The 23,926-nt window shown below is 33.9% G+C and overlaps 1 protein-coding gene and 1 pseudogene across 7 annotated transcripts in view; one reads left to right on the top strand and one right to left on the bottom strand.

The window, feature by feature from the left end:
* Fer (FER tyrosine kinase) overlaps positions 1-23,926 on the top strand; it is a 415,378-nt gene that overhangs the window by 70,306 nt on the left and 321,146 nt on the right. For all 7 annotated transcript variants that reach the window (XM_021255853.2, XM_013071121.3, XM_021255852.2 and 4 more), the window contains 4 exons: positions 616-799; positions 4,431-4,568; positions 5,116-5,235; positions 17,016-17,138. In XM_021255853.2, coding sequence (XP_021111512.1) covers positions 616-799; positions 4,431-4,568; positions 5,116-5,235; positions 17,016-17,138 — 565 coding nt within the window. The remainder of the gene's footprint in view (positions 1-615; positions 800-4,430; positions 4,569-5,115; positions 5,236-17,015; positions 17,139-23,926) is intronic.
* LOC106009146 (uncharacterized) lies at positions 10,244-11,111 on the bottom strand (annotated as a pseudogene).

Genomic DNA, 23,926 nt, shown 5'->3' with positions numbered 1-23,926 from the left:
CTCTTCTTACTTACAGAACATTGCTTATTCTTTACATGAACTCATTCAATATTTCAGTTACCAGACTGTACATCAAGGAGTCTGTTTTCAAAGTCTAAATTCCTAATGTTTAGCGCAGTTCCTAGTTAATAATTATTGAATAGGAGGAACTATTGTCCATTGGCCTTTATTATACTTTTCTATACATGCCATATTTTTAAAGGTCTACTTTCTCTACAAAGCCTCTTTTGGCTATGTCTTACTAATGTATTAAACACAGACCTCAAAATTTAACATTATTTTCAAGCTTTCTTGTTTAGAGTTTCATGTGCAATGCTGTTCCAGTTTGGTATAAGCTCCTTGAAGATAAGGTTCTTATATCTGTGATTTTTGAGTAGTATATTTATTTAGATTCATCAAACATTTACTATATATCACACCTCCTTTTGTAGCAAACTCTGTTGGACTGGCAAATAGTACTTTTCCTAAAACTCCACATATAATATATATTCAATAGAGTTTTATTGATTTTTAATAAAATGTGTGAAATAATATAAATTACTGGTAATCCAGATTGCATATAGTGAAGATAAAACTTCTTATCTTTTTGCTAACTTTCTTCCATGTTTTCTTCAGGGAAGGAAACAGAAAAGGCCAAGGAACGTTATGACAAAGCCACAATGAAACTTCATATGTTGCATAATCAGTATGTGCTGGCATTGAAAGGGGCTCAACTTCATCAAACTCAGTATTATGATACCACACTTCCTCTTCTTCTGGATTCCTTACAAAAAATGCAAGAAGAAATGATAAAAGCACTGTAAGATACAGTTCCTATTTATCATAAAATTCCTCCAAAAATATTTTCAACAGTTTTCCCCATAGTTAAGCTTTTACTTTTTATTACCTGCTTCAGTGGATGTCCCAGAATCGTTTTACTTTGGTTCTTTTTTCTTTTTTTGGTACCGGGGATCAAACTCAGGACCTTGCACTTGCGAGGCAGGTGGTGGAACCACTGAGCTCAATCCCCAGCCCTTACCTTGGTTCTTGACTTTCACTTCTGGTCTTCCTTCTGTTTGTACTCATCTCCTACACTTTTTAGCTAGCCCCAAGAATGGCCTTTTTATCATCTGTTTCTATTTCATTCCTTTTAGGTGTAATTGTAAGTGAAAAGTAATTCATTTGTTGTCAAATATTAAGAAGTAAATACCTGCCTCTAGAGGGTTGGACTTTTAAATCTTTTTTTAAAAATAAATTTTATTTTATCCTATTCCCCCTTCCCTGTCTGCTCCTTCCCTTTCCTAAGGAATTTTAAATCTTGAACTGAGAAGTTTTAAGAATTTTTTAAAGGTTTATTTACCAGCTTCTTACTTTTTTTTCCTGTATGAAATTAAAAACAAATGTTTATTGGGGTAGAAATGTGCAGGCCACAGTTCTTGCTTCCAAAGAGGTAACAATTTACTTTGTCAATAAATCACATGCCTGCACTTTTACCATGCACATTGATATAAAATAACAAAAAAGATAAACACCCCTTGATGGACTTCATCTCCTTTATTAGCTAGTTTAGCTCTTCCCAAATGATTGGATTCAATTTTCTTTCACTGAAAATGTGTGTAGAATTCTTCAGTAGTAGGGTTGCTGTGCATTAGTAGGGTTGGGGAAGAGGGAAGGGAAATGAGATAGTAATGAAGGAGAGTCAGAGAAGAAATAAGTGTTTAGTTATCTCTCAGGTAGAGATAAAGTTCACAAATCATGGCAAATTATGGCACAAGGAACTTGGGCCAGTTAAGTATAAGTTCTTGTGTTCTAGTTTAACTTATCTGTAATTATGTAAATTAACCCATGAGCACTTAGGATTTGTGCACTTTGGAATGTAGCAGTAAATTAATATGAAAGGTAACTGTGAGCGTTTTTCAAGTCAGAATGTAAAAGGAAGCCTGAATATAATATAACTTAATACATGGCAGAGAAACTATAAAAGGTAAAACAATAATTTCTGAAACAAAGTATTGTACAATATGTTGTGGTTTGTAAAGCACTTTCATGTGCATTTGCGTATTTGCTCCCTTGTTCTGTACAGTGTTGTGAAGAATTAGGAAGAGCAGGTTTTATCCAGGCTGTATCTGACAGACAGATCAGCAGTGGCCAAGATCACAAAGTTGAGAGGTAGGAGATTTCAGACTTGAGGCTAGGTCTTCTGATTAATGCAGTATTCTTTCCATGAGGAGGACATGATGCATTAACTAATGTGCTCTCAAAATTCCTGTGTGCCTAGAATCTCAATTGTGACCTTATTTTGGAAATAGAATTTTTGGAGATTTGGTAATTAGTTAAAGATCTCAAGATGAAATTGTCTTGGATTTAAGGTAGTTCCTAAATCCAATGACTGCGGTCTTTATAAGAAGAGGGGAGGACAGAGGGAAGATAGAATGCTATGTGAAGACTAAGAAAGAGATTGGAATGGGCTGCTACAAGCCAAGCAACACTTGGTGCCCCTAAGAGCTGGAGATATTTTTTATATTACTCATGTTGTTTTTTTGTAAAACTTTCCAAGTTGTGCTAGTTAACACATTTTCTATTTTAATAATTATATAGAAGGGGGAATGTTTTAAAATTTCCTATACCCAGTGATTACTCTGATATTAATTAACCTTAGTAAATGACTTCATTCTTTCCTTTGAAGGACTCCCTTGTGCCTTAACAGATTTAGTACAACTATCTATCCTTGTGTTATTCCATTGACATAGAACTATTTCACTTACGGGATTTAGGTTCCCAGTATTTTTTGAGTAGTAATGAATTCTGGAACCTCTGATTTTAGGAGATCAAATTTGTGTTTGCTGCCTTTAAGACTCTGATTGGCTTACTTTTTCTTTTTCTTTCTTTTCTTTTTTTTGATATTGGGGATCGAACTTGGGACCTTGTGCTTGCGAGGCAGGCGCCGGAACCACTGAGCTAAATCCCTGGCCCACTTTTTCTTTTCTTTCTATAAAATTGTAAAGATAGCTAGATACATACTTGTAGAGGTAAGACTAAATTTTAGATTATCCCCATATGTACAATAAGTATATTAAGTAGATAAGATAAAGGTTTTCATCAGCTTGAATATATAAACTTACTATTATTGATAAAATAGTGAAATGTTTATTTAAAATATTTAATTCATAGGTTTACTTTAAATTACATTTTTTGATTTAGAAATATTTTGTTTCCCACTCTTGTAATCAATATTTTTCAAACTGCCATGAATTTTCAATAACTAGAACATTTTTGAGACAAAATAGTTTCTCACAGCATATTATCTTCATTTTGTGACATATTATTTTAAATTTAGCATTTAAAAAACCCAACCATTATGTTATCCCTGAAACTAAATTCCATGTGATAGGTACCCTGCCCCCCATTTGTCTTAAGGGCAAATATTAATGATTTTAATAATAATATGTCATAATAATATTATGATATAACCATTTTATGATTTCCATGTTATAACCATCTTAACAGCAGGGATATTGCTACATTGATATTTAAAATTTTTTTCCTTTTCCATTTCTTTAAATTGTGTCTGTCAGTAAATTTCAGTAATTATTTGGATGTAGCATTGCCTTAACCTGTTTAAATCCTTTTTTCTTTAATTCGAGCTGTTTTTCTATTTAAAATAAAGTAATTGAGAGAACTCTTCATAATAAGGAGTGATGATTTTCATTTATGAATAATGATTTAAAAAAGAAAAAAACGTGCTTTTTATGTGTTTGGCCATCTATAGGATAAGCTTGCTGTCCACATTTACTGTTGAAGGCATTGATTTCCAATGGCGTATTTTTACAGCATGGTATTTTTAATTTTTATTTTTTTACTGTTGCAGCATAGATTTTTAAGGAGGTGATTTGATGTTGTGGTAGATTTTTTAAAACATTTATTGGACTAAGCTAATGATTTTGATGACATTTTTACTGCTGACTGGAGGTCAGGAGAAGATTTAGATTTCATTGAAGGTATAGAAGCAATAGAATTAAGCAGTGTATTAAAAAAAAGTACAAGCCCCAAGAGTAAGAGAAGAACCAAGAGGCAGGGCATGTGAGGAGTGCCAGACACTGACAGTCACAGGAAATAATCAGAGTTCCATGTTATAGGATCCAAAATTTTACGAGAATATTTAGAAGTTATCAACACTGGCTTTATGTGTTGTGCATTTCAGATATATGTTTGAAAAGGTAATGTCCTATTCTAGGTTATTTGTAATTATTGTAGTTATCAAATGTAAAGTGTTCATCTGTATATTTATATAATCTCTTTACTCTCCAGGTATATGAAATAAGATAGTGCATGAAACAACCATCTGTAAATACTGATAGTGTTTCTTATATCTGTTGTTCTAAATCCTTTTTGGGTCTCTGTTTCTCTTGATAAAACTTTAAAATGTTGTAAAATTTTATTTTTGTTTTCAGAAAAGGTATATTTGATGAATACAGCCAGATAACCAGTCTTGTTACAGAGGAAATAGTAAATGTTCATCAAGAAATTCAAATGTCAGTCGAACAGATAGATCCTAGCACAGAATACAATAATTTCATAGACATTCATCGGTATGATACTTTCATTTCTCTTTAAGTACTTATGAAAATATTATGTTTTAAAAAACAATTATTTATCAAAATTAAAAAATATTTAAGAACTTTAGGAAATAGTTTATTATAGATTAATTTGTCTCCTTTAAATTTACAAACACTTTCTCAGTGTTAATGACTAATTTATATAATCATTCTTAAAATTTGTTACATACTATATTGTTTAAATCCATATTTAAACATGAGGTTCTTTAACATTTATATAAGACTATGAATTCATATGCCTATTATATTCTGAGTTACAAATTACTTCTCCATGCATGCATCTTATATACTGTAATTGAGACAGGTGTAAAGCAAGTTAGTATTTATATTTTATAAATGAGGAAACTAAGGATCTAGTTACATAACTAGATCTTTGATGCCTAGAGTTTACATCATACTATTTTGTATCTACTTTGTTAATATAATTTTGAATGAGAATACTCTGCCTTTAATGTGTACTAATATATATGTTATGATAATTTGCTAATATTGATCAGAATTATTTGACATACTTTACTAGAACAACAGCTGTTAAAGAACAAGAAATTGTTTTTGACACTTCCTTATTAGAAGAAAATGAAAATCTTCAGGCAAATGAGATCATGTGGAATAATTTAACAGCAGAAAGTTTGCAAATAATGTAAGTATTGAAAAAATTTGTACAGCTTAAACATGACTTATCATCGCTTTATGGTTATATTTTGTTGCATTTAAAACCCCCAAGTTTTTGCTAATAATGAAAAGTAAATTAAATTTGAACAATATTATATTTTGAGAAATGTTAATTTTACTCATTATCATCAATATTTTTGGCAATTATGAAAATCATTGTTTTGTGTTATATTAATTTATTCAATATCTTATATTGGAATAAAACTAATATCTTATATTGGAATAATGGTTAATTCTTTTCAATTTTATGTTTTTATTCTATTTCATTACCAATATTGATTGGAAGAATCGTTTTGGAAACGAAGACATTGATTTTCTTTTTTTTTTGGTACCGGGGATCAGACTCAGGATCTTGCTCTTGCAAGGCAGGCGTGGTGCCACTGAGCTAAATCCTCAGCCCTTGAATTTTTAAAAAATAAATTCTATCCCATTTCCTCCCTCAACTCCCCAAAGACATTGAATATTAAAGATAGGTGAATCACTGATGTCAGAACATTCAGTACAAAATTTTGCTTTTAATTGATTTCTCTTGAAGCAAGGATATATTCTTTTTTAGGCTATTAAGTTAGGTACTTCTTCACTTTTCTTCTGTAACTTAAAACTTTATCAGAAAGCTTAATATGTTTTTTAGCATTTTTCAAACATTAAAAGCAAGTAACAGTAACTTTTTGAATTTGGAAAACATAATTAAGGCATTATGCAGTTAAATTTATAGCTGATCTCCTGATTTTAACCAGGCACTGAGTCCTTGAGAGGAGTGAGTGTAAAACTGTGGGAATGAAACAAGAGTGTGTTGGAGACCCCAGGAAGTTAGAGATGCCAAAAATCTGGCACATCTGCTGTGGAAAGCAGCAAACAGCAGAATCATCCCAAGAGAGGGCTGTGGGCTACAACCAGCAAGACCATAGGGATGGGGCTGCCTAAACCCTTTGGAACTTACGTCTCACCAACATGTGCCTGGATACAGGACATGCAGCAACAGGACTGAATGTTTGCCCTCTGTGTTTGCTTTTCTTTGTTCTGATTCTTTTCTGTCTTCCTATTCCTCCCTCTTGAAAAGGAAGTGTTTCCCCTGTGCCATTTTTTTTTTTTTTGGATTATGTACCCTTTTCTTGAATTTTATAGGGGTTTACAGCTAAGAGTTTACTTTCAGTCTCATAGGAGACTTCTGATTTGGACTTCCGAACAATGGTGAAACTATTGCAACTTTGGGCAGGACATTATTGTATTTTCAGTTGTACATGAGATAGTTATATTATGCAGAATTATGACCTTGTGTTTATTGGTGATTAAGTATTGTTTATGGATATGTGTTTGGGTATAGAGTTGATGAGGAGTAGAATATGATGGGTAAGTTTAATGTCAACCTGACTGGATTAAGAACCTCTCAAAGAAGTAATTGGATCATGGATCTCTATCTCATCACTCATCAATCCACTGGTGTTCATAGCTAAATGTGCCATTAGGAGGTGGAGCCCATTTGGAGGAAGTGGGTCCCTTGGAGTATGTCTTTGGAGGGCATATCTCTTCTAGTGGACTTTCCCTGATCTCTGCTTCTGAATAGCCATGAAGTGGGTAGCTGTGCTCCATTATGCCCTTCTGCCATATTCCTGCTTTGGAGCCAGTTGACCATGGACTGAAACCTCTGAAACTATGAGCCAAATTAAACTTTTCCTCTTTTAAGTTGGGTGTGTCATGTATTTTGTCCTAGCAACAGGAAAGCTGACCTATAAATATATTTACATATATATATTTATTTATATATATATATATATATATATATATACACACACACACATAAGTTCATATATACTTATATATGCATTTTGAATGTGGAGTTGAAATAACTTACTTTCTTTTTACCACAATTTTGGTATTCCTAAGTTAACACCTTTTACTTTCTGAAGGCAGTACAATCATATTACAATTTTTCTTTTAATTTTGCTGTGTTGGGGATTGAACATAGGCCCTTGTGCATGCTGGGAAAGACTTGTACCATTGCTATATTCTCAACTCTTTTTTTACTTTGAGACAGGATCTCAGTAAGTTGCCCAGGTTAATTCCAAATTTATAATCGTTCTTGCTCAGCCTTCTGAATAGCTGGGATTACAGGCTTGCACCTTTATTCCCAGCTTAAAATTGTTAATTTAGTTGTGTTTGTGTTGAAACATCAGTTTAGTAGAAATGAAAGAAACAAAGGAGTGATAGTTTCTTGAGAAATAAGTACATGACCAGTGATCCTATGAAAAGGTACTCTTGATTGACAAAGAAATATAAATTTGTAATAAATGTATATATATATATATATATATATATATATGGTTTCAGAATGTGATATTTGAGCTTTTGTGTCTGATGTAGTTCACTTAACATTATGTTCTCAAATTGCATCCTTTTACCTAGGAATGCCTCAAGTTTTTCTTTATGGCAGTGTAGTATCCATTGTATGTAATTGCCACATTTTTTTATCCATTCATCTGTTGATGGACATATAAGCTGTTTCCAAGATCTAGCTATTCTCAATTGTGTTGCTATAAACATGGATATGCGTGTATCCCTATAATATGATGATTTTAACTCTTTTGGGAAGATACCTAGGAGTGGGATAGCTGGGTCAAATGGAATTTCTACTTTTAGTTTTTTGAGAAATCTCCACACTGATTTCCATAATGGTCATACTAGTTTACATTCCCACCACCAACAGTACAAATCACAGTGACACGGGTATAATTTAACACTATTTTGATTGCCACACATATTGGTGACTGCAACATTTTATTTACTTTTTATTATCAGTTCATGTCTTCTCTGTCAAAATAAGTGAAAATGGATTTTGAACACTTCAAGTATAGTAGACTGTGGATTACTTTGCTGTGGAATTAGACACCAAAGCATTGTGTTTATTATGCAGTGATGTTATATCTGCTAATATACTTAAATAAAATTTAGGTAATCATAGCTGATGGTTTGAAGATTAAAAAAAGTGTTGTATAAGCTCTGAAAATGTGTTATTAGCCATAATAATTATTATCCTTAATTTAGGCTTTTGGATCTTTAGATACGATTAAATTTTTAAAAATTGTCCAGTTGGACTGGGGATGTGTAACTTAGTGGTATAGGGCTTGGGTAACATGATCAGGGCCTTGTGTTTGATCCCTGGCATAGCAAGAAAAAAGGTCAGTTAACTCATGTAGATAATAAAATTTGTAAATTTTTGAAGTCTTACAGAAGGATATACATAAAGATCAAAATTGTCCTTCCTTTTGTAAACATCCCCTTTACAACTTTCCAGAGTTATTTCATGAAAAAATTTATCTTTCCTGAGTGTATGTCTAATCATATGTATATTACATATATAACATATATAATCATGTATGTACATGTGTATACATTTTTATATAAATGAGGGTTATTCTGTGCATATTTTCTTGTACCATTTTAGATTTTAATAAAATAGATAATTTCGCATTACATAGAGTTCATCAACTCAATAAAATTTTAGAAATAATTTTTATAAAAAGTTTAGTATTTGTTTGGGAATTAATCTATTATAACATGACTTCTGCAGGTACAGAATTCTCATCTTCATCCCTCCTTTTTTAAATTTTGTGAAATTTTTAAAAAATGCAGAAAAGTACAAAAATGATAAGATATTCATACACCACAATCCAGAGTTAGTATTTTCATGTATTTACCTTCAGTTTTTAAGATAAGTAGATATTTATATAAAAAGCTGAAGCCCCCTCCTCACCCTACCTCCCATTCTCATTCTCTTTCCTTCTCCACTCTTTATAGGCCAACACCATCAAGAGTTTGGTCTGTACCCTTCCAATTAATTTGAAAAACATTTGGATACTGTATGTGCTTCCATTACCAACATACTGTAAAATATTGAGCTTCATGAAGGAAGCTTTAACTCATTAAACTCATTTAACTCACACAGAAAGTCATTGTATTGTATGACTCATTCTGCAATTTTTTTCCCCTCTCAACATTTTTTACATATTTCCATTAACATGTGGCTCTCACCTGTTGGATTTTTATAGATGTGTGTATGATATTCCATCATAAGAACTTTCCATTTGGATATTTTCCATTGGATATTTAAATTGTCTCTAATATCTGGCTAATATAAATCAAGTCACAGGGAAGATCTTAGTATTTCCTAAGAATATATACAAGTGAAACTAATACGTATTTTTAGGTTTGTTACAAGGATTGTTTTCTTACTCCCAGTGTCATAATTTTGTTTTCAGTCCCTGTGGGTTTTACCTTTCTGTGTAATTCATGGCCCATTCTCCCTCTTCTGAGGAAAAATTACCTCCAAGTAATTTTTGAAAGTCTTATTATTGCCTCATCTTATAATGCTGTCTCTTTCATATTCACAATTTGAATAAATGCATAAGTCTTTTTAGAATCTCTTCTGCTCTGGTGAGTCACTATCACAAAGCTTATTATTTGTAGATGATCATATAGGTTTTTGTTTCTTCCTTTTTTTTTGAGACAGGGTCTTGCTATGTAGTTCAGACTGGCCTTGAACTCACTATGGAGCCCAGGCTGGCCTCGAACTGGCAGCGATCCTCCTGCCTCATCCCAGTGCTGGGATTACAGGTGTGTGCCACCATGCCTGGCTTGTTTCTTCCTTCCTCATACTTACACCTTATTTTTCTTATATGGTGAAGACCTCCAGAGTTATGCTGAGTGCAGTGACAGGCCTCTATTTTCTGTTCCCAATTTTAGGGAAATGCATTTAGAGTTACAGTGTTCTCTTTGCTGTAGTTTTTTTTGTTGAGCACAGCCTTTTCATCACACCAATGTCTTTTTCTTCAGTATGAACTGTTAGTGGCCTGTAAGTTTTAGCATTTGTTAAAGTTCACTTCAGTTGTGGTACTTTGCTTCAAAATATTTCTGTGATGAACTGTGAGATGCAAATTTCTGGTGCATGTTTTCCCATTTTAAAGATATTCACAGGGGTTTTAATGAGTATGAATTTTCTGGTGCCTAATTTGGTGTGACTCCTGTGTGAAGGCTTTCCCACATTCACTGCATTGATAAGGCTTCTTACCTGTATGTATTCTTAGATGCAGGGCTAGGATTGAGAACTGTGAGAAAGCTTTCCCACATTCATTACAACCATAGGGCTTCTCGCCTTTATGGCTTCTCACATGCAAAGTGAGAGAAGAGCCCCAAGAGGCTTTTCTATATACATTGTATTCACAAGGTTTATCACCTGAATGAGTCTTCTCAGGCACAATGAAGAGATGTTAGTTGAGAGAAAGCTCTTCCACATTCATTACATTCATAGGGTTTCTCTCCGGTGTGAATATTTTGATGCTCCATGAGGTACTTCTTCTGGCTAAAACCTGTTCCACATCGTTTACATTTAGAGGGTTTCTCTCCGATATGAATTTTCTCATGCTCAGTAAGATTTGATTTGCCACTGAAGGTTTTCCCACACTGCTTACATATGGAAGGCTTCTCTCCTGTGTGAGTTCTCTGGTGTCTGATGAGGTCTGACTTCTTTTTTTTTTGTTTGGTACCAGGGATCGAACTCGGGTCCTTGCACTTGCGCAGCAGGTGGCGAAACCACTGAACTAAATCCCCAGCCTGAGGTCTTGACTTCTGAATGAAAGCTTTCTGACAATCCTTGCACTCAAAAGGGGGGGTTCTCACTAGTGTGACTTTTCCGTTGGATAAGGAGGTTTTCCTTCTGAATAAAGGATTTTCCACAATTATTACATTCAAAAAGCTTCTTTCCAGTATGGGTGTCCATTGTTTAATGACATACTGCTTTTGGCCAAAGGCTGTCCCAAATTCATTACATTCAGAAGGTTTCTCTTCCATGTGAAAATGCTCATGCTCAATGAGATTGGATTTGTGAAAGAGGTTTCCCCCACTACAAGTTCTGTGCTGACTGAGGTGTGACATCAGAATGAAAGCTTTCCGACATTCACAAGATTTCTCTCCAGTATGAGATTTTTGATGAATGAGGACTTACTTTTGGCTGAAGATATTTCTACACTTTTTTTTCTTTTGGTACCAGGGATTGAACTCAGGACCTTGCACTTGTGGGAAAGGTGGTAGCACCACTCACCTAAATACCCAGCCCTCTGCACTTTTTAACATTATAAAGCTTCTCTGTGTATAATCCTTCAAATGCAGAATAAGGGATAGTTTGAGGGACAGTTTTATCATATGCAGTATAAAACTTTCTCTCCAGTATAAAATTCTAATATTGAATGAAGTTATGCTGTATTCATTGTTTTCTCTCCAGCATGAATTTTTCTGCTACTTAGGGAGATCTGTCATCTAGCTAATTTCAATACTCCTTAGAAACACTGGGTTTCTCTCCAACATGACTCTCAGTTCAGTGACATGGGACATGTGAATAAATGTTTGCCCACATTTATTGCCCAATTCAGTAAATCCATAGGGTTTTTCTTAAGTAGGTATGTTGTACTATGGACGGAGTACAGTTTATACTAATAGCATTTCTACACTGATTTACAAGGGGCTATTATCACAAGCAGTAAGCTCTGCTAGAGGATTTCCCAACTAATAAAATTGATGATTCTTTTCTATATAATTTCCCTCATCATTAAGTCTAAATTATTTTTTAAACTCAAAGTTTCAAAAAGGTGTTGCCTTAAAAGGAATAAAGTCTATGAGCAAAGGAAGGGTTTTTCCAGTTTTCTTATATTCACTGTCTTTTCCTCAGTCTGTATTTATTTCAGGAGATGGATTCAACTTGTCTCCAAAGGCTTGCTGTCTCTCTATTCATTATCTTCTTAGGTCTCTTCTAGATAGATTCTTTCCACTTCTTTCACCCACCATCCAGTTTGTCTTTTTGGTCTCTTTAAACTTGCTATTGGAGAAAATGACAGCATTAGACTTTTAATACTGTGACCAAAATACGATTCTAGAATTCAGGCTGAGTCCGGAGGCACATCCTTCAGAAGGATGAGGAAGGTGTATTTTCCAGGGATACACAAGGAAGTGGTCCTGCAGACAAAATATCCACTTGGTGCGCTGCTCCTTCACACTCTGAGGGCAAGTGAGCACTCCCAGAAGTCTCTGTGTGGAGGCTCAGCTCATTCCCCTTGATCAGCCAGGCTTAGGGCAAGACATGCTTACCTTTTATTACCAGTAGCATCACTTTTCCGGCCTTGAACTACATTTCCATTAAGGCACTGTGTACAGCTCTATCTCCCCCATGCAAACTTGGCAGCCTCCTGGGAATTTGGGGGTCTTTAGGTGAGTTGTACTTTCTTAGACTCAGATGAACTCAAGCCTACTAGGATGTTTCTCATACTTTTTTGATCACTCTGTTTTCTTAACATGTATGATAACTTCTTAATGTTGTACAGTGTTTTACCGCTTGCATGTAATGTAATTAATTTAGGATATTTGTTGATGGACATTTCCAGTTTTTTCCTATTGCCAAGGGTAGATCCAGCTTTTATGGGATCAAAGGCTTATAAAATTGATGGGGAGAGGCCAGGGATTTAGCTTAGTGACATCGTGCCTGCCTCACTCAAGGTCCTGAGTTCAATCCCTGGTACTGGAAAAAATAAAAAATAAAAAAATAAAATTTAGAGGGAAAAGTATCACTAGAAATTATGATTCTAAGCAGTGCCTCAGTAAATACCTTTATATTTATATCTTTATGCACTCATTGAAGCATGTATAGAATATACTATTAGAAAGAATTATTTACAGCAGAATATTAGTTAAGAAAATAGATTCAGATTTTTAGCTGCTTGGGCTCTATTACCAGGCCTTCTATTTGACCAGCTCTTTAACCTTGCCTAAAATTTTTATATTCTCTGTGGCTCAGTTACTCAAATGTAAATGGAGGTAATAGTAGTTTGTTACAAGAATTACATTTAAGTGCTTATTTACAAAGTGCTTTAAAACTGTATTTGGCACTCTATAATTATTATGTCACTTAGTAGATTTTTTTCTTGCATTTATTTTATAATATGTAACTGGTTTGCATTAAACTACCAAGATATTTAATTTAGAAATACAAAGAATGAGCCATTGAACAGTTGATTGTTACAGTTGCACAGAAAATGTGTAGTAATAGCATAATGGGGAATAATAGTTTGAAAATTGCAAACAATTATTACACTGATTATGTCATCTATAGATAAACTAAATTCACTAGCATATTTTTCTCTTCACTTAATCCACACACTTCAGGGTTTTTCTGAAGGATGATTGTAAGAAAGGAAAAATACTTTTTTCCACAAAATTTTACTTTTCTAAATTATTTACCCTTTTTTCTTTGTAGTCTTTTAGTAGATTGTGAGTTTCCTGAAGGCAGACTTGTTTATTGTAGTAGCCCTGGTGTTCAGCAGAATAAGACAGGGAAGGTCTTTAGTAAAGGCTTGCTTAAATGAATGATGAAAGTGTTGAAAAGAGAGGTGGAAAGTATGTCAGGAGGAGAAGAGAATAAGAAATAAATCATAGAATGAAGAAGAAAAAGAACAGAGAAGAAGGTGGTGAAGAGTAGGAAGGAGCTTTGTGCTGAAGCCACTGTGAAGTAAAGTGGCTAAGACCGTGATGACAACCTGGTTCAGACTGGTGGTGGAAAGTGACAGAGACAGTTTCTGAGGCAGGCCCCTTGTGTACTCTCATCAGCATTAAATGAGATCATGTAGAAGGCAAAGTTTTATAAACAGCAAAGCATAGTGTATTATTTACTTATTTATAATTGTTTAATAAGTAATTTAAAGCCTGGGATTGAAATGTAGCTTCCTTGATGATGATCTCTAAATTTTAATGTAGCAATGCCTTCTTTATATGTTAGTCATAATATGAAGTCTTCCACGCAAGTGAATTTCCAGATAACCAAAGTGTGTTTTCCATCATATTCAAAAGCGTAATTTCCTAGATTTGATGAAAATACCTTATATAAGATTTAAAGAAAAAAATCATCACATTAATTTGATCTTTCTTTGGTAATTCTGGATTATTAGTATAAACATCACTGATTTTGTTTTGCTATATCCTAATGCCCTCAGAAGTCTACTGAGATTTATTATGTTTTTAAACTCTAAATATGAAATAATCTGGATTGCTGTATTTTTAGTTTTTCTGATTGTGTGTCATAACTTTTCTGTCCCTTTCATCTCTATTACCTATTATTTAATAATTAAAAATTAAATTCATTCTTATAAGATTAAAACACTATAGATATGAACCAACTATGAAAGGCTTTTTTTTGAGTCAAAAGTCATACTATACCCCAATCCCATGTCGCTCAGAGCACTGATAAAAATTTTGTTTGTGTCATCTGGTTTTTCTCTCATGCATTCACATACAAACATGCACATAAATATATACTGATAGTATTAGTTTGGTTGGCTGCTGTACAAATTACCAATAAACTGGGTGCCTAAAATAACAGAAATTTGTTTCTCAGAAGTATGAAAGCTAATAATTCCAAGATTAAGATTAAGATATCGGCCCCTCCAGTTCCTAATGAAGGTTCTTTTTCTGACCTATAGATGTCTACCTTCTTCCTGTGTGTTCACACCTCTTTTTCTATATAAGTGGGGGCGGGGGAGAGAGAGAGAGAGAGAGAGAGAAAATTGAATGTGAGTTCTATTAATTATAAGGGAACTAATTCCATTGTAAGGAGCCCTCCCTAATGACTTCATCTAATCCTAATTGCCTGCCAAAGGCTCCATCTCCAATATTATCATATTGGGGTTAGGGTTTCAACAGATAAATTTTGGGAACACAATTCAGTCCAGAGCACATTTACACATTCATATGCTCTAATATATATTGGAGCAATATGGTGCTCTACATCTTACCTTTTAATTAAAAATTATATCTGGGAAGACTCTTTATCTATGTGTACCCTGTTCTTTTTAGTGGCAGTATGTGCTATTTTATATCATACATAAATTAAAATTTACTCAGCTATTGCTTTATTGATGGACATTTAAATGTTTTCTAGTTTTTTGCTTTGTAAACAATAATTGTAACACATCTTGAAATGAACAGATTTTGTGCATGTCGTACAAATATTTTGGTAACAGAGGCTTTTAGATGATCAAAGACTATTCTCATTTAAAATTTGAGAGACAATTCCAAGTTAACCTTTAAAAAATTTGTGCCAATTTTTTCATATCAACAGTGTATGAGTGTTTCTCAGTATTATAAATACTGGACATTATCAATCTTTTATACATGTCAACTTTGAAAGATAACTTGCTATTTGTTTAATCTGAAGATATTTATTTGTGGGTTACATACCAAATAGTTCCACATATTTATGGATCATTTGAATTTTTTCTCGATAAATTTACTATTGTGGGTTGTCTTTTTTCATGTTAGCTTGTCTCGTAAGAGTTTTTCTTCAGTATAAGGGCTTTTGCTTATAATTTGTACTGCAGATATTTCAGTCAATCTGTAATTTTGACTTGCTTTTGAGTTATGATTTCTTTAACTTCAAATAAATTTAAATTTTTACAGAATTAGATTATTTAGTATTTTCTTTTGTATCTTTTGGGTTTCATATCTTGCTTCGAAAGGGTGAAGATAAATATTCTAATGTTACCAGATAGATATGTATGTTTTTATGATAGAAATTTTTCCATTAGGGAGTAAATGCATTATATGCAACCAAAAATTATTTGTTCTGTGTGTACATAATTCATTTTATGTATATTATTTTTAAATCTGTATAGAAAATATTTCTATTTCTTTTTTTTTCCCATTAAGTTTGTTGGTACATTTTAGGTATAAAATACAGTTACATTCATCATTGGGATCTTGTATCTTTACATGATGTATCTTGATTCTATTTCTTCTAATAAAATGGAAACAAAGTCTTTGTAAATAGGGAGTGGTGGAAGGGTTGAAGGGAAGGCAGGGGACCAAGATGTATAATGTAAAGGTACAAATTCCCAATGATGAATGTCATCATATTGTATACCTAAAATGTACCAATAAACTTAATTAATGAAAAAAATATTTCTAACATATTATTGTAATATAGGGACTTAGAAATAGCTTATCATCAATTTAAACTGAATCTCAGTTTCTGTTCTTTAAAATAAGTTTAATAGTGTCTGTCATGATTATTATGAAAGTTAAATGTGATAGCATATGTAGTTTATAATAGTTACCATTAATTTAGTGTTCACCAAGTACCAGTCATTAAATAGGTGGTACATTGGTTCTTTTGCTCCTTAAAACAGTGCTATGAGGCAGATGTAACTATACCAGTATTACCAATAAGAAAATGGATTCAGTGAGTTTAATAATTTGTCCAGAGTGTCAGATAAAAAGCAGCAAAACCAGAATGTGAACATATGCTTGTCTGACAACAAAAAACATGCTCTTCCCATTGTATACTTATGGGACATGACAGATACATTGTTTATTTTAGTTTTTTTTAATATTTACTACTTTCTTTCCATTTGTCTTTCTCTATTTGCAGAAATAAGACTAGACTAACACTGCCCAAGAGTGCTTACTCTGAATATTGATATGTTCTTTTTTTTCCATCCAGTAAAGCAGCCACTAGCCACATATTTCTATTTAGCACTTAAGACATGGCTGTTGCAACCAAGGAACTGAAATTTCAACTTAAATTACATGTATCTCTTGTTTTGGATATCATAATCTTAGATGTGTGAAATTTTTTTATATGTGTAAAGTCAGCATAATTAATGTGTTGATTTTTTAAAGTGTGTTGATTGATAATGTTGAAATTGTTCATTCTAGGTTGAAAAATTTAGCAGAAGAACTTATGCAGACACAGCAGATGCTTGTAAATAAAGAGGAGGCTGTCCTGGAGCTAGAGAAGAGAATTGAAGAGTCTTCTAAGTCCTGTATAAACAAGTCTGAGTGAGTAAAGAAAAACAATTTGAAGGTAGAAAGTTTAATTGATCCAATTTTACAGAAGTATGTCAGTTACATGGTATTATAAACATAACTTTTCTGGAAATGGAAATTTACATCTTAAATTTAAAACTTTGTGTAGTTGAGTTACTTTCTAGGACTCTCGAACAGTGACTGTTTTTGTAAATATAGTGTACTGATTATATGTCTAATGTTTTTAACAATTTGAAGTATTTTCTGAAGAATCTTTTGTTAAAAGCTGTCTTTATTTTTCTACATCTATTTTTATCAGAAGCACTGTAAGTTTCTTTGTTTAGAAAGTGCAGACTAATATTATGTTAGAAATTAGCTTTACTGTGTTAGAAGGGAACAAACTAACTCACTAGAAAATAGTGGTCTGCTTTACCTATAAAAATCTCTGAGATTTCTTGTGTCAATTTTCTTCTTACTGTTGTGTGTCTTACTGATCTTGCTGATTCCTTTTACTTTGTCTTATTAAACTCTTGTGTTTTACTAATGACATCTTTTCTACTGCTTCAAAATAGAAATTTTCACCTAAAACTTCAAATTGCTAATCTGATCGGTAGTGGCTTGATTCTGTAACAGAGGTTGTTGGTGTGGTTTTTCTGACTGGCCCATATACATTTCTTGCTGTCCAACAGCTTGTTTGATTTATTAACGTTCTCAAAAAAATTCTAATGTATTGGATTTCTCTGATCCATATTTGCTATTACTTTCTGCACAAGTTTTCAAATATTGTTCGCTTCTGTCAAATTTCTTTCTTTCTTTCTTTCTTTTTTTTAAGATATGTTCCAGACTTTTTTTTTTTTTGGTATTGGGGATTGAACTTGGGACCTTGTGCTTGCGAGGCAGGCAGCAGAACCACTGTGCTAAATCCCCAGCCCTCTGTCAAATTTCTTACCCATTTACTGTATTTCCTTTATTATAGTCAATAGATGGATATCTACATTGCAGAAAAAATTAGAAGCATTAGTTGACAATTGCCTTATTTTTAGGAACTAGATATCTAACCCTACTCATATTATGAGCCATTCTTTCTCCTTATTTCAAAGATGTTCCTCGTTCTAAGTCCATTTCAGGTGAATTAATTTTTGATATCCTATCATCCCTTACTTTCCCAGAAATTTTATATTATTTATATATTATGTTTGCTTTTTCTTCTCAATTGAATCTTTGTGCTCATTTAAAAATATATTTGTCTAGGGCCAGAGATTTAGCTCAGTGGTTTCGCCACCTGCCGCGTAAGTGCAAGGACCTGAGCTCAATCACTGGTACAAAAAAACCCCAAATATATATATATATATATGTATTTGTCTAGAGTCCAAAAACAAAAATAATAACAGTCTTCTCCCTACACTTCTCCAACATCTCCCCCCCACCCTTTTCTTTCTTTTTGTAGTGTTAGGAATCTAACCCAGAGCCTCGCACATGCTTGGCAGGTGCTCTGCACTCTACCATCTACTACACTGTATCATTGACCCCCCAAATCCTTTATTAATATCCGTACCTCCCCTACTACTTTCTTTAGCTTCTGTTCCCTTAAATTTGTTCTCAGAGTAATTGTGCTCACTCATTTCAATTCCCAATTTCTCTTTCCCTTTTTCTCGTTCTCTCTCTTTTACTTTCTCTTTCTCTCTTTCTCTTTCTTTTCCCCCCTCCCTCCTCCACCCCTTCCCCTTCCCTTTTCCCTTTCCTTTCCACTTCCCCTTCTCTCTTACAGCCTTTGCGCTATCACTGTAGAAGTAGGTATCTCTAAGATTATCAATGGCTTCTACATTGATAGTTAAATTTAGTGATTATCTTACTTGAACTGTAAGGAGTATCTGACTTTGCTGACTTCATGTTCCTTCATTTCTCTTGACCACTGGAACTCAGGATGTCAGTCACTCCTTTTTTAAGTCTTACCTCTGCAAACTCAGATCAATGCCAATCCATGTTGGAGTTACTGAAGGCATGTCTGAGGCTATGTAACTCATTTTCCTGAAGTGTTTCCCTAGGTGATATGCTGAAGATGACCTACATTTATCTTGCTTACTTGATATGCCTCTTTGGATGTTTTAGAAATACTCCACAATCCACATGTCTAAGACTGAAATAAAAATCTCTCAATATAGTCCAGCCTCACCTAGTTCAATCCTTATTATTCCTTATTTCAGTGAATGATAACTCCATCTATCCTGTTGAACCACATAGAATATTAGGAGTCCTACTTCTCTTGTTTATAATATAGTTCTTTTTACAACTTGTTATTAAATTTCTGTCATACTCAGTTTGGGCTGTTAAAAAAAGTACCATAGACTGGGTGTCACAGTTTGGGAGGCTGGAATTCCAAGATCAGGATGCCAACATGATTGAGTTCTTTAAGAGCCCTTGGTCTATGTTGTGTCAACAGGCAATGCAATTTGAATTATAAACATAAAATTTAATATTGCACATATACTTACAATAACTTAATATTGCACATATACTATTAAAAGAATTGTTTTTATTTTCTTTTCTGTATTTGAGAATGTATTTCTTTACTTACTTACAAATGACTAAGTGGCTCTACATTTTATAGTTTTGCAGATACACATGGTAAATGACTTATTTTAAAGTTTATTGGACGTAAAGACAATAGGATACTGTGACTGTCATTAGGTCATCTGATTATGTTGTTTGAGGAGGTAATCTCTAAAGCTTTTCATAATCTAGAAGTTTTGAGATTCTTTTGTTTCTTAACATTTTTCCTTGATTTTCTTTGCTTCCTTTCATCTATATAATCAGTGTGATCTTCATTCCCCCACCTATTTATCAGGAGATGAGAAAAAGATTAAAGGAGATGGGGGTTGAAGGGTATATGAAAGTAGCATTTCTTACTCTGAGTTCTTACTCTGTACCACATACTACGTTGGATCTGATTATCTCTATATAAGTATACATCTGTCTATATCTATATCTATATATCACTGAACGTTATCTTACTTTTTGTTCTGCACAATTGCCTATATTTTATGTTTAGGGCTTTTAGAGTTTATGTAATTTGCCTTTAGTGCAAGCTCCTGACTTGCCACTTAGTCATTTGAAAGTTAGTAAAGATACACATTCTCAAATAGAGAAAAGAAATAAAACAAATTTTTTGTTTTATTGTTAGAAGGAATAAATATGTCAACCTTTTCAGGGCAGGAGTCTTTTTTAGTCCAATGTATTAGCTTTTGTTATGAGGGATTTTTATTAGCTTGTGGGCATAATCTTGAAAATACTAAGCATATTTATATAACTAGATAGTCATTACCAGATCTCATTAATTTAGGAATTGGTCAATTGAAGTTTGCCCTTACATTGTATTTTCAAAAGGCTACCTTTGTAACTTGATTGTTTTGCTTGTTTTTTAAAAACCAAGTGGGCATATTTATATTTGTCTATTTCTGGGTCTCTATACTGTCCCTTTTCCAATACTCAGGAGAAAAATAAGGAAAATTATATGTGTCAGGGTTTCCCAAGACAATCTCATGTTTGGAAATTGTTAAAAGGACTCACATAATACAGTACATAATTGTACTCAAGACTAAGACTTAATATAGTGAGATGAGATATATCTATCTATATCCATATTATTAGAGAAAAGGAGAAAGATAGAATGGAGGAATCTGTTTTCAGGTTTCCTTATGTTACCTCCTTTTTAAGAAGGGTCATATGTAGTGCACTCATCTCCCAGCAATGAAAATGTAAAAACTTGTGTAATGTTGCTGCCCAGGGAAGGTTATTAGGGATTAATTTCTCAAGAGTTTTACTCAGGGCTTATAAGAACCTCTGCCCTAGCATATACCAAAATTCCAGGTACCAAGCAAGTAAGCAGGTGTTCAGCATTGTATTCATCAGATTTGCTGATCCTGGACAAAGTGCTCAACACCAACAATTTAAAGGAGAGGTTTATTTTGGCTCATAGTTTCTGTGGGTTCAGTCCATGGTTGGCTGGCTCCAAAGCAGAAATCCCATGGTAGAAGGGCCTGGCAGAGGAAAGCTGCTCTTGTTATGGTGGTTGAAAGCAGAGAAAGAAGGGAGGTTCCAGGTACAAGAATAAACTCTTCCAGATCACCTCTCTAGTGACTCACCTCCACCCAGGTCCCACCTCCTAATAAGAAGTAAGCTGTGAACTTACCAGTGGACTGATTATCTCATGTCTAATCACCTTCCAACCACATGAGACTTTTGAGGGACATTTTAGATCTAAACCATTACATGCATCTCCTACCTCCCAGAAGACTCATATTCATATCCTTATGCAACATGCCTTTAGTTCATCACTAAGGTTATTAATAGTTTCAGCAATGTTAAAGGTCCAAATCCAAAATCTCCTCTGAGACTCAAGGCAAACTGTTAGCTGTGACCCTCTGAAAAAACTCAAACAGAAAGTTAAATATATATAATGCGTAAAGGTATAGGGTAAACATTCTCATTCCAGAGAGTTGGAATACAAGGAGAAAAAGGAATTGGACCAAAGCAAGACCAAAGCCCAGCGGGGCAAACATTAAATCCTGTAGCTCCATGTCTAGCATGTGGGGTAGGTCTAGAGAGCTTAGAGAGCCCTGCCTCTATGGCCCTCCTGTTTGTAGCCTACATAGCCTCTCTTTTGGACTAGCTGTTCTCACTGCCCATGGCTTTCCTTGGCAGACATTCTGTGTTCCTTGAAATCTACAACCTCTGGGGTCTCCAGTGTACCTTTGGGTTCACTCTCATAGCTTCATTCATTGCTCTCTCCAGGGTTCTTTGTCTGCCCTATGAGGCCTTCTGAAATCTGGGAAGAAGCCTCCAGACACCATTACTATTGCATTCTGCATGCAAGTCCAACCAGATCATATGGATGATGCCAAGGTCTGTCACCAGGTTGAACAATAGTTAGATCCCATGGACCACAGCTCCAGTGGCATCCGAATGCCTGAATGGCTCAATTCTGGATGGGTAGACTCAGAGAAATACTTCCTTGGCTGCTGTGACTGAACAGGGTGCCCTGAAGCTCTTGTCTCAAAATAGTCTTTCAAAGGAAATTTACCCTTCTCTAACCTTGAGCCTGTGATAGGTAGGACCTGGCCAGTTTCTGAGATGACTTTAAGTTATCTTTCGTATTGTCCTGATGCAAAGTATGTGATTTTTAAAAAATGCTAATATTTTCAGCAATCCTACTCTCTTTTGCCCCAACTTTTTGCTCCTGATTTTCACTGTAAATCTGGCTATGGCTGAAAGCAGCCAGAAGTATCCATTCCATGGCCTGAATGTTGGGCTGCCTTGAAATTTCCATCACCAGCTTAATTAGTCTTCATTTTAAAATTCAGCCTCACACAAAATCTTAAGACATTGGCAAAAGTGATGAAAAATTGCAGGCACCAAAATTCAGAAAATGTTTGTTTCATATGCGTGCATTATGTACATTTGTTACAACACATGACATATTGAATTATGAAGATTCATACTAGATACAACCACATCCATTCATTATCAAGTGCATACATTATTTATGCATTGTGTATGTACTCTGACTGGTCATTCAGCAATAAGTCTAGTGTTCATCTGTTTACATAGGCATTTACCTCTTGTCCAGATGTGCCTGTTTGGATATTTACAAATATTTAATTATAATTTATATTGTCATTTATTTTAAATATTAATGTCAATAATGGTATTTATATTTAATTATAAATGAATATTATTTTATAATTCAGTGTGTCTGTCATGTGTTGCATTTGGACATACTAAATGTGTCCATTTGGTGGATGGTTAACTGAGGCTTATTTTTGGGATCGAGCTTATGTGCATCCTGGAAAATCATACTAGGGCTTATCTTCTAGTCAGGTCTTGTTTTGGGGGAAATAATGGTAGTAGTCACTGTGTGCATCGTTGAAAATCATGCTAGGGCTTATCTTCTAGTTAGGTCTTGTTTTGGGGGAAATAATGGTAGTAGTCACTGAGGTTGCACCTTCCTCAATTAGATTGGAATTTAGTTCTTAAAACATCAGTCCATAGCTTATTTTTAAATAAATCTCTCAGTCCCTACCAGTAATTATTGTTTTTGTTTTGGTCTTTTTAAGTTTTAGTTTCAGACAGTAGTATTTTTACCATATTTTTCAGTTCTGAAGCTTTCCTAATTTGTAATTTATGGTCTTGTACATATTTCTAACTTACTTTCAGTAGTGTCTGGCTCAGTTCTTTTAAGATATTAACATGTTATAGACATAGAATGTTTCTGGGAGCATTCCCACTACCAGGATGTGTTTTCTTGTTGTGTTCATGTATGTAAATTAATTTGAAATTCCCATTGCGGGCAGTCTTCAAGTAACAGTTGTCTGTGGAAGAGATGGGGAAATATACTGTTCTTATGTTAGTAATATTGGGGAGATTTTCAGACTCCCTCTATGACACTCAGCCCTCAGTCTTTGTCATAACAGCCGTACCTGACTCCAAACACATGCCTCACAACACACATGAAGCTTGATGCCTAGGCTATCACCCTGATTTATTTTACCTTAGGCACAAATTTGACCTTTGGGATTTGAACTAAATTTTAGATTCTCATTCTCATTTTCATTCATTTTAGGCCCTGCACATGTGGTCCTAAGTGTCCATATTCCGTGAGTTAGATGGTTTAGTTGTAAAAGAAAATGCATGCAATAGGTCATAGTATATTTGAAAGTATCTTGAATTTGGTTTGTGCTTCCAGACACTTTCTTTCATTTTCTTTAATGCTGATATTTAATAACTATTGTGATAACTTACAATGTTTATTTTCATCTTATGAT

Source organism: Heterocephalus glaber, unplaced genomic scaffold (genome assembly GCF_053883595.1).
Source record: "Heterocephalus glaber isolate CG9 unplaced genomic scaffold, H.glaber_assembly_v1.0 deba00001465, whole genome shotgun sequence".
In the NCBI taxonomy this organism is placed as follows: domain Eukaryota; kingdom Metazoa; phylum Chordata; class Mammalia; order Rodentia; family Bathyergidae; genus Heterocephalus; species Heterocephalus glaber.
This window is presented reverse-complemented; position numbering and strand designations above follow the sequence as displayed.